This window comes from Berghia stephanieae, chromosome 3 (assembly GCF_034508935.2).
Source record: "Berghia stephanieae isolate SIO BIC M18660-M18661 chromosome 3, UCSD_Bste_1.3, whole genome shotgun sequence".
Lineage (NCBI taxonomy): Eukaryota > Metazoa > Mollusca > Gastropoda > Nudibranchia > Aeolidiidae > Berghia > Berghia stephanieae.
Window position 1 is genome coordinate 32,616,410 of NC_088362.1, and position 11,180 is coordinate 32,627,589.

Below are 11,180 nucleotides of genomic sequence, written 5' to 3' on the forward strand. Positions count from 1 at the left end.
TTACAAACTTGTTTCTTGTTTTTCTGAACAAGTGTGTATAAAAGGTGTCAGGCGAATCGGGAAAGAAAAATACAAGAAAAAAAAGACCCCTCCCCCCCCCCCCCCCACCCCCCGGCCAAAAAAAAAAATAAATAAAAAAATCAGTCTACCTCGGGGATCGAATTTCAGACCTTGTAATTAGTGGTCAGCCGTGCACCACACAGGCTCCCGATAGTTGGGACAATTTTAATACCTATTTTCTTCACAAGGGTGCGCTTTTTACACCTGTGAACCCTCGCTTGCTTCAAACAACACGAGAGGGCGAGGACGAAGACGTTTGAGTTGCTCCATTTTTATTTTGATAAATATCAAATTAGGTAACTAGGGAGCAGGCACCGGTGTAAGATAAAGATCTGAACAAGCATGTATGAAAGGTGTCAGACAGAGCAAGAAAGAAAAATCCATGAAAAATAATCATCTCAAAAAAACAGTCTACCACGACTGGGGATTAAACTCAGACTTTCTGATTACCGACCAGACGTGCTATCATTACCGGTGCCTGGTCCTTAGTTTCTTGGGGTTTTTTTTTAAAGCTTTTAAATAGCGCAATATACACTAAACGTGCTCCAAGCGCTTACAAAGGGTCCTTGGCCAACAGCAACACGTAACATGTAGAACGAGACATGGCAAGTTTTTCACAATAGTGTATGACTAGTTTAGAAGGTTGACCCCGTCTTGCGGTAAAACAAATGACCGATCGGGACAGGGCGGGTCTGGAATAATCTTTTTTCTAACTTGAGCTTTTAATTATTTTTTTTTAACTTCAGCTTTTATATAGAGCAATATCCACTAAATGTGCTTATAGCGCTTTACAAAGGGTCCCTGACCAACAGCAACACGTAACATGTAGAACGAGACATGACGCCTATTAGGCAATATTACAATTTTTTTTCGAGACAACGCTGTTAACGGCCAGGTAATCATTTTACACCTGATTACGATGAGAGAATGTGAGTAAAGGGCAATTTCCAAGGACTCAACTATGCTCCGAGTGAGGCTCGAACCCAGGACCTTCCGAGCGAGTGTGACACAACTAGATCACATAGCCGCAATATTTCATAATGTTCAATGCAAAGCAGGAATCACTTCAGATTTATTTCTAACGATAAACGCCCCCAATGAGCTCTGACTTGAACCAGAGACTACAGCATTTGGACAATGGTGTCCATGAAAGTTATAGTCTGGAAATTTTGGCTTCTAAACTTTTCCAGCATATTTTTTTCATGTCACCCGTCATATCAAGACTATTATTTAAATTTGTAAAATGTTTCCCCATCCTTCAATCTGCATTAAGTCGGGTAGAAACCAAATGACGAAAAGTTCATTTCAATTGACAATGATAAAAATTGAAACTTTGGTCTTCTGTACGTCAACTCTGTAGTACTAGAGAAAAATACGTTCAAAATTTTGGCCAGATAATTCGTCCTTCGAATATGAATCGATTAAGATGACCCTCATCTAAATTCGTTCATCATAAGATAAAACCAAAACGCCTGCAGGCCTCACAATTCTATGGATTATTATTTTGTTTCAATGGCTAAACGAAGTTTTGAAACGGTGACATTATCAGTTGTTCAGCAGAGAAGGGAACTAACTCAATTAATAGGAATGTTAGTTATTTTTATGTATTAACTCTTACTTCCCTTTGAGATCAATCGAAAGGATAATATCAAAGATGATGATGATGATGATGATGATGATGATAATGATGATGATGATGATGATGAGGAGGAGGAGGAGGAGGAGGAGGAGGAGGAGGAAGAGGAGGCGGAAGAGGAGGATGAAGACGAAGAAGAAGAAGAAGAAGAAGAAGAAGAAGAAGAAGAAGAAGAAGAAGAAGAAGAAGAAGAAGAAGAAGAAGAGGATGAGCAGAGGGAGTGAATGAAAATGAGGAAGAGAGAATTATACCATATTATTTTGCCGACCATGGATACCTGAATGCGTCATTGTCTGATTGTCACAACTGAGACGGTGTACAATAATATTTACAGTCCATGTCATCTTACAAGTAAGGTATTCTCTATTCCAGTCGTCTTCTTACAACATGGTTATAGTTCAAGACAACCGTATAGGCAGAAAATAACAGGGGACAAACACGGGTTGTAACAATATTATCATAAAAGTATTCATATTATTCTGCCAGCACTTTTAGAATAGAATAGAGTAGAATATTCATGCCATAGGGAAAATTTGTCTTTGAAGACTAGAATAACCCAGGCGTCAGCCGCAGTGCAGCGTCGCAAATTGAGCTGGGGCGAGGTGACTTTCTCAAGGACACACAAAAAGCGGTGGGTTATGGAACTATGTACCTTTTTAGCAAAGACCGAACCGTTGAGCCACGCTGCCCCCTTTTAGTGTTGACTCAATGACTGCAACGACGAATGGGATTATGTGGTAGTGGCGTTGTTAAGATCTTAACAACGCCACTACCACATTATCTCATTCGTCTTCAGTGTTTCGTTCATCTTGTTTTGTTGAGAAAGGGGAACCCCGAAACGTCCATTATATCTGTTTTCGTATATTAGATTGAAGCTTACATTCAATTTCACATTGTTATGTGACAGTGGCACGCCAAGCTTAGCGAAAAATACAATATAAAAAAATAAACATCCCAAAAACATCAGCCTGCCTCGACTGGGGATCGAACCTCAGACCTCCTGACTCACCGCAGGAGTTCCCAGGTACGTTCCTCAGTCGAGGAAGCCTAGATCCTTTTTTTTCTCTTGTATTTTTCTCTCTGCTTTGACTGGCACTGTTTCATACATGCTTTGTTTTTAGAACTATATCTTGTGTCATCAGTTATGTGCGGAATATTAATATTATAGTAAACTCCTTTTTTTCTTTTTCAAAACTTTTTTTCCCAAAACTTCTTGATCTGTGTCAAACAATTCTACCCGGTTATCATTTGTGGTGTTTTGGGGGTTAATCGAATTTACCAAAATACAATGAAGACCTGCGATGCACATTCCTCCCACTCAAATCCAAGCATCAGTAACACACTGTATAGTAGTCACCTGGAACAACTACAATAGACGTCTAACTTCTACGTCATGGCACAAGACCGAAGGGCTAGAGCTCAAGTAGTCGCTAGTTCGGATAATTACGTAAGTAAGTAACAAAATACACAATTTGTTTTTAAAAAATAAAGAGTCACTCAAAAATGGCATGACATTCAAGACGTTAAAACTGATGGGCAAGAATGCGTTGAGTCAATCCAACGTTACCTTTGACCTTTACTAGATATCACGATCTCAACAAATCCTTAACGTCTATAGAACTACGTCTTCCCGCTGAATTCCCGTCACTTCCGCTATTTGCACCACTTCCGCTTGTGTCTTTGTTCTTGCCAAACATGGCGCCTAGTCTTTTAGACATGTTTGCAAGTGAACTTCGACGTCTTTTGAGTAGCGTACTTTTCTGGTGTTGGACAATCCTGGCCTCTCGGAGAAACGCCTGGAAAGCTAATGTGATTCCCACGATGTTTTCTGCTGCTGAAACTTCAAAATATTGACATCCGTGTTCTAATGCAACCTGAAAAAAAGAAAAGTTTGTTTAATATGATATTCTAATAAAAACGATTTTTGGGGGCAATTTTGGGTAAAATTAAGTAACACCTAATTGGGTGACATTGGCCAAATAGTCACTAGATTATTTCGGCAATGTGGCTAAATAGGCTTAGTTAGGAATATTCGACCGATGTTTTCGTAAAGATTGAATATAGAAAATAATGTAAATCATATACTTATTGGATTCCAATAATAAAAAATAACGAAAGGACGGTCCCAATGTGGCTTGTTTTAACATTGTTGAAATGGAAAATATTTTGTTTTGGTTTGAGAGTATTTAAATTTCCATTACAACAATGAGGCCAGAACAATTTGGGTTATCAGACCTGCAAATAAGTCCACGTTGGACGGTACATTGCAACAAAAATTATATTTTTTCGAGTTTCCAATAATAGTAAACCATATTTCTATAGCGCCTTTTGTCGAAATCTCAAAACCAAGTAGATGGACACTGTTTACAATTTACACAGAATACAATAATACTTCGAGACCAAATCAACCAATATCAAAATAGCAATATGCACAAGCAAGGCATCAATAAGAAGAAACGAATAAAAAACATAAATACACAAGTCACATAAAACAAACCATCAAAATTTAATCATCTGTGGTAGATACATGCCTAAAAGCTTCATCTCTTCGCCACAGGTCTACTTCTCTAATAGCAATTTTAAACTGCACCATTCTTTTTTTTAATTTTTAAATCAAACTCTTGTATAATGGAGTTTAAAATTCGGGTAGCAAGTAGCAAGTATCAAATTAAGGTGCAGGCACCTGTTTAAGATACAGAACTGAATAAGTGTGTATGAAAGGTGCCAGACAAAGCAAGAAAGAAAAATACAAGAAAAAAAAAAACATTCCCAAAAAAATCAGCCGACCTCGACTGAGGATCGAACCTCAGACCTTCTGATTATTACCGGTAATAATCAGAAGGCCTCAGGTTCGATCCCTAGTCGAGGTTGACTGATTTTTTTTGATGGTTTTTTTCTTGTATTTTCCTTTCTTGCTTTGTCTGGCACCTTTCATACACACTTATTCAGTTCTTTAATTAGCAAGTACTTAATATCTGTTTTGTGTTATCAACGCCATCACATTATGACACGTATTAATCTGGGTGACCCAATTTTCGTGGGTCTTGGTGTTAACTGAGCCGGAAAACATTACTGAACCCAGTGATTTAAAATTTAAACCAACGTGTATTTATTTGCAGGTCTGATAATTCGCATTGTTATGGGCTCATTGTTGTAATGGAAATATTCTTCAGCCAATGCAAAATAAGGTCCATAGCAACAATGTTAAAACAGTCCCATAATTGGGTATCTTCAATAACATGCACCCAGATTTAAACCATAGTTTGAGATTTGCATATTGCCCGATAGCCAGTACAATGTCTTTACACTTATTTGGGCAAGATTGCTCTATATATAAATATATATATATTATATATATATATATATATATATATAATATATATATATATATATATATTATTTATATATATATATATATATATATATATATATATATATATATATATATTACCTGATGCCCCTCTTCAACCTTGACCTCCCTGCGATGGTCAAGGTCAGACATGTTGCCCAGCAGCATCATGGGAATGTAGGCGGTGCTTCTGAGTCTGTTGATGGAGTCGATGAGGGTCTTGGCGGTGTGGAATGATGTCCTGTCGAGGATGGAATACACAACAACGAAGGCATCGGCCCATGTGAAACGAGTTTCGTCAACTCTCACTGACTGGCCCTGGGGACAATAGAAAACAACTGTCTGTAAAAACGGTAATGTACAAAATTGATTGTAATATAACAGCTTTGGGGTCCCGATAGTGGAGTTGGTAGAGCACTCGTTTCACACGCAAATGGACTAAATAACAATGTGAATTTGAATATAAGCTTCAATCTAATATATACGAAAACAGATAAAATGGACGTTTATCAAATAAACAGGATGAATGAAACACTACAGACGAATGAGATAATGTGATAATGGCGTTGTTAAGATGAATAAACAAAACATTGATGTTTGTTTTGTTTTGTTCATTCATGAGTCATATTTACTCCCTTTATCTTTATCTCCAAAACATTGATGGGCAGGAAATAGTATGCTTCTTTGTAAGGAAGCACGAATTGAAATATAACAATAGATTTTTTCTAAAAGGTGCGCAATTAATTAAGTGAAAAGAGGACAGGCGGAGAGGAACTGTGCAATGCAGTTTAGAGAGTGAAATATAAAATGGACGGAGATCGGTCCCTGGTGCGGTCGATATTTTTTTTCTTACCCCTCTGTCTAATCTTCAGGGATTGAGTAGCAAGCTGGATCCGTTCGATCTGGTAGAAAATATATTGCGATAAACCCACTAGCGTCCTACCCAAAGGGTAACAAGCAATTGAGTTGCTGAATTTCAAAACGCACTAAGTCCCATTTTCATTATTCAAAGAAAACCGCAAATTATATGTCATTTATTCATTGATTTAAACAGGAAAATACGTGTCTCGTGTGCCTCAGAGAACAATACCCTGAGTGTTTGGAAACTCCAAATTTTCTCTGGTGATTCTATGGAGTCCAAAAGACAGCTTGACATTGTTAACTCATTCAATCCAAGAGATTTTTGATACTTTTCAAAATTGGAAAAAAATGTATTAAAATAAATGAGCATGTACATAGATATTTTTATTCAACTACCAGTAACATATAAAAACTAAAAACATTAGCTTTGATACAACGCCTATAATTTGTCTCAGAAAAATGTAATAAATAGGCATGGGGTAAAAGGGTAAACTACGGATATAGTCGGTGTTAGGGTTGAGTGAGTTAACTCATTTTCTGTCAGGAAGTAATTTAGACCGTTTTGAAAGTCACCTACTCAATTGTTATTGTCCGTTTCACGCTACAGAAACCGAGACAAACTGCGGCTCCATGTCATAATGGCAATGATTGACTACTTGATAAAACATCTTTTACTGATAATAAATATGGAAAGTTTTCGGGCTTATAAACCCTTCTTCGGCCAATAGCGATAAATATATATTCACGTTGTTTGGTTATTTTTTTCCGATACACTTGTTTCTATGTGAGTGACTTATATATTTATTTTTGTATGCTCTAACCAACATTATCTAGCACTCTCGTACCTACAAGTGCTCATCGCACTGATATATATATATATATATATATATATATATATATATATATATATATATATTAATATATATTATAAAAAATTGTCACATAATCATTTACTTCCACTGCTACCCCCCCCCCACCCACCCACCTCCCACCACTGCTCCACACACACACACACACACACAGTCCACACCCACTCACCCACTCACATACTCATTTATACATTAACCCATCCACCCCCACTGCCATCCTACAGACTCACACAAAAAAGACTTAAACTTTCAGATAGCGCAATATCCACTAAATGTGCTCAAAGCGCTTTATAAACTTACAGGTCTTGTGCAAGTGTCTAACACTTCCACATCTGTTAGGAGATCTTCTTGTCGGATACTGGATCGATAGAGGAGGTCTGGGGACGAAAATCCAAATTGAAATTTTTAGAAATAAAACAAAAAATAAAAATTGAGCTTTATTTTATTTTTTTTTTTTTTGTACGGCTATGTAGTCTTGTGGTATGACAGTCGCTTTCGGATCGGAAGGTCCTGGGTTCGAGCCTCGCTAAGCGCATAGTTGAGTCCTTGGAAAAGACTCTTTACTCACATTCTCTCACCATACTCAGGTGTAAAATGAGTGGCCATTAATAGCATTGTCTCTGTCGGAAAAAATATATATATTATCACCTAACAGGCGTAATGTCTCGTGCTTTATATTACGTGTTTCTGTTGGTCAGGGACCCTTTGTAAAGCGCTTTGAACACATTTAGCGGATATTTCGCTATATAAAAACCTTCATATAACGCAATATCCACTAAACGTGCTCAAAGCGCTAGACAAAGGGTCCCTAGCCAACATATGTAAGGACGAGACATGACGCCTGTAACGCGATATTACATTTTTCCCCGATAGAGACAACACTGTTAACGGCCAGGTACTCATTTTAGACCTTAGTACGGTGAGAGGATGTTAGTATAGATATTTTTTTCCAAGGATTCTATGAGCAGGACTCAAACCCAGGACTTTCCAATCAGAAGGCGAGTGTCGTACCCTAAGACCACATAGTCGCACAAAATATGTTAGAGCACAATAATAAAAATAAAAAAAACATTATTAATATGTGTATCTACATTGGGCATTTGCACAGATTTACCATGGGGTCGAGTGGCTGAGTGGTCAATGCATTGCACTTTGATTCGAAAGATCTTGGGTTCGAGCCCCGCCTCAGGCACTTTAGTTTTTGTTTTTTTTTTCATTTTTTTTTTCATAAGCAACATTTTTAACACTTGCTCAATTTGGATTACACGAGTGATTCCTTCTGACATCAGTCGTTTGTTTGATGGAGTATCTATATTCCTTCAAGTCATACCTAGGCGACGGTATCTAATGATGCATACCAGCATGCCATAATCATCATCATTGCCTTTTTAACCCAGGTCAGGGTAGAGGCCACAGACAATTTCCATCCTTCTCTATCCTGGGCTACTTTTTTTAACTCATTCCATGTCTTATCGACTTAATCTGTTGTCCTTCATAAATTCTGTCATTGCAGAAACTCTTCGGTCGCCCAAGCTAAAAAAAAAGGATTTGATTTGTCCGTCTCTGTTTTTCTAACAATGAGTTTTACGGAAGGGGTGGGATGTAAACCCTTCGACAACCCTCAACCTGGAGGACCGGGTTTCACAAAATTTGGGGAGTCACACACCTGGCTTGGCGTTGGGCTATTCTTGCACCCTCTTAGTTGAGGGACCCCGGACACCTACATAAAATGGAGGCATAATTCCGTTTCATGTAGTACAGGTCGCTTGTTTGGCGTCCGTTTGTACTACCATTTAGACCATTTTGCAGTTATGTGGTCTAGTGGTATGACACTCGTCTTCGAATCGGAAGGTTTTGGGTCGAGTCTCGCTTTGAGCGGCGCATAGTTGAGTCCTTGGAAAAGGCTATTTACTCACATTCTCTCTATCCGAAAAAAAACTAACTGGTGTCATAATAACTCGTCCTACACGTTAAGTATTGCTGTGGCTAGGGGGACCTTGTAAAGCGCTTTAAGCAAGTTTAGTGGATATTGCACGATATAAAAACTCAAGTTAAAAAACAAACTATCCGTAACACATTATAGCCAAGTATTCACAACCAATTTATCTAGAGTAGCGTATGTTAAATGCTTTTCAAAGCTGGAAGCAGAATATTTTACTACCACTGTCATCCATACGTTCACTGACCACGATTATCATCGCTTGACTTTTGAGACAAGGCAAGATGTCATACCGCTGAGACACCGTGTCCATATTGTGATTAATGAAAGAAAAATTATTACGGGTTGTGAAAGGGGACAAAACATAGACATCGTTGGTTGATTTGAAGAAGAAGAAGAAGAAGAAGAAGAAGAAGAAGAAGAAGAAGAAGAAGAAGAAGAAGAAGAAGAAGAAGAAGAAGAAGAAGAAGAAGAAGAAGAAGGGGGAGGAGGAGGGGGAGGAGGAGGAGGAGGAGAAAAAGAAGAAGAAGAAAAGAATGGAGGAGTAGGAGGAGGAGGAGGAAGAGAGGGAGGAGGAGGGGGAGGAGGAGGAGGAAGGAGAAGAAGAGGAGGGGGAAGAAGTAGTAGTAGTAGTAGTAGTAGTAGTAGTAGTAGTAGCAGTAGTAGTAATAGTAGTAGTTGTAGTAGTAGTAGTAGTAGTAGTAGTAGTAGTAGTAGTAGTAGTAGTAGTAGTAGTAGTAGTAGTAGTAGTAGTGGGTAGTAGTAGTAGTAGTAGTAGTAGTAGTAGTAGTAGTAGTAGAAGAAGAAGAAGAAGAAGAAGAAGAAGAAGAAGCAGAAGAAGAAGAATAGGAGGAGGGTGTGTAGCCATTGAGCACCTGGTCTCAAGCCTTAGTTGGTATATTATTTTACCTATATCTGAGCTGTACTCTCCAATGAACCGTCTGGTGAGAAATCGCACCGTCACCGCTGAAAGAAAAGGCGAGAAAATATAATCAGTCACACATAATATATACATATAATGAGGAAGGACAGACAGAAAGAGTTAAACTTGAAAATTATTTATTTGAAATAGATATTATATATCACTGTACGACAATGAAGGAATATGTGACTCATTCCTTCCAATCAATAATAAAATTCGGGTTGAACCAGGTGACGAAAAGTGAATTTGAAGATCGAAACATGAAATTTTAGTCTTTGAAATTTATGATAATAATATTTTCATTCCTTTCAATAAATCAAATCAACTTGATCAAAATCTTTTATTTTAGCAAATAATTTAGTTTTTAGTATCTAAATCCGTCTCGACAAAATATCTTTATCAAATGTTGATACGATTGCTTACATGAAGAATGCATGTATTATGGGTGCACCTAGAACGGGACGGATTGTTAGACAGTAAGACACTGTGCGTGACATAGGCATGACTTAGGTGTACTGGATGTACTGTCAACGGAAGAAAACTGGCAAACACTACATGGGGAGAAGATCCAAAAACAGTCAGGACAACCGCTTTAGCCCTCTGCCATTCATCAGCCGACGCCTCACCAGTCTGAGCAAGATCTTGCCATGCCAAAAGGATTGACCCTGAGCTACATAATGCCTGCCGGATCATTACTGGTAGCTTGAAACTGTCTGCAGTTAAAGTCCTCCATCGGCTGACTGGCATTGCACCTCCCCACATTCGAAGAGCTACTGCTTCAAAAGCCCAGAAATATAAACAGGAAATGGAACCAAGGCAACCCCTCCATGACCACAACCCAACGACAAGTCAAGAAAGAGCTTCAAAACGGAAGAAAGCATCAACCCCGACCATGCAGCTGTCTACAGACATGTCACACAGAGGGAGTGGGAAAGTCACACAAATGAAGCCGTTGAACATCCAAGAGAAGAACTGCCCTAAGGAACTGAGCTCCCCAGGAAGGAATGGGTAACACTCAACAGAGCACAGGCAAAACTTGGGAGAACAATTGGAAGCATGAAAAAAGTGGTCGAGACCAGCATGTGTACACATGGATGCCCAGAGCAGACGATGGAGCACATCCTCAAAGAATGCCAGAACGGATCAGCTCAGAGTCTGCTCCCCAGATGCTGTGGAGTGGGTTCGGTGTTGGAGCGACAAGCTATGACGATGATGACTGACAACAAGACACCGTGCGTGAGATAGGCGTGACTGAGGCGTACTGGATGTACTGAAAAGAGAACGGTCAGTAAGACAAGACAATGTGTGTGAGATCGGCGTGACGGCCACCCGTTTGATTTGAATGACCAACCGTTCCCCCATTTCTTAACTACGGCCATTCACAGGGTGGATATCTGATTACATCATTTTGGAATTTATCGTTAGCTGCTCAATGTTTGATCTAATTCTGCTATCTGGTATTACGTAAAAAAAAAGAACCGTGTGTGAAAAGGTTAATTTAAAGTAGAAAAGATCAAAGTAGGAACTCGAAGTTGATCGTAACC

At 38.7% G+C, this 11,180-nt stretch overlaps 1 protein-coding gene across 1 annotated transcript in view; it reads right to left on the reverse strand.

Moving 5' to 3' along the window:
• Positions 1-2,872: 2,872 nt before the first annotated feature.
• Positions 2,873-11,180, reverse strand: part of LOC144969523 (ras-related and estrogen-regulated growth inhibitor-like protein) — a 14,061-nt gene continuing 5,753 nt past the window's right edge. Inside the window, exons 4-7 of the mRNA XM_078908654.1 lie at positions 9,624-9,680; positions 7,076-7,152; positions 5,148-5,363; positions 2,873-3,570 (exon numbers count right to left, since the gene is read on the reverse strand). Of these exons, the coding sequence (XP_078764780.1) occupies positions 3,283-3,570; positions 5,148-5,363; positions 7,076-7,152; positions 9,624-9,680 (638 nt within the window). The 3' untranslated portion in view covers positions 2,873-3,282. The remainder of the gene's footprint in view (positions 3,571-5,147; positions 5,364-7,075; positions 7,153-9,623; positions 9,681-11,180) is intronic.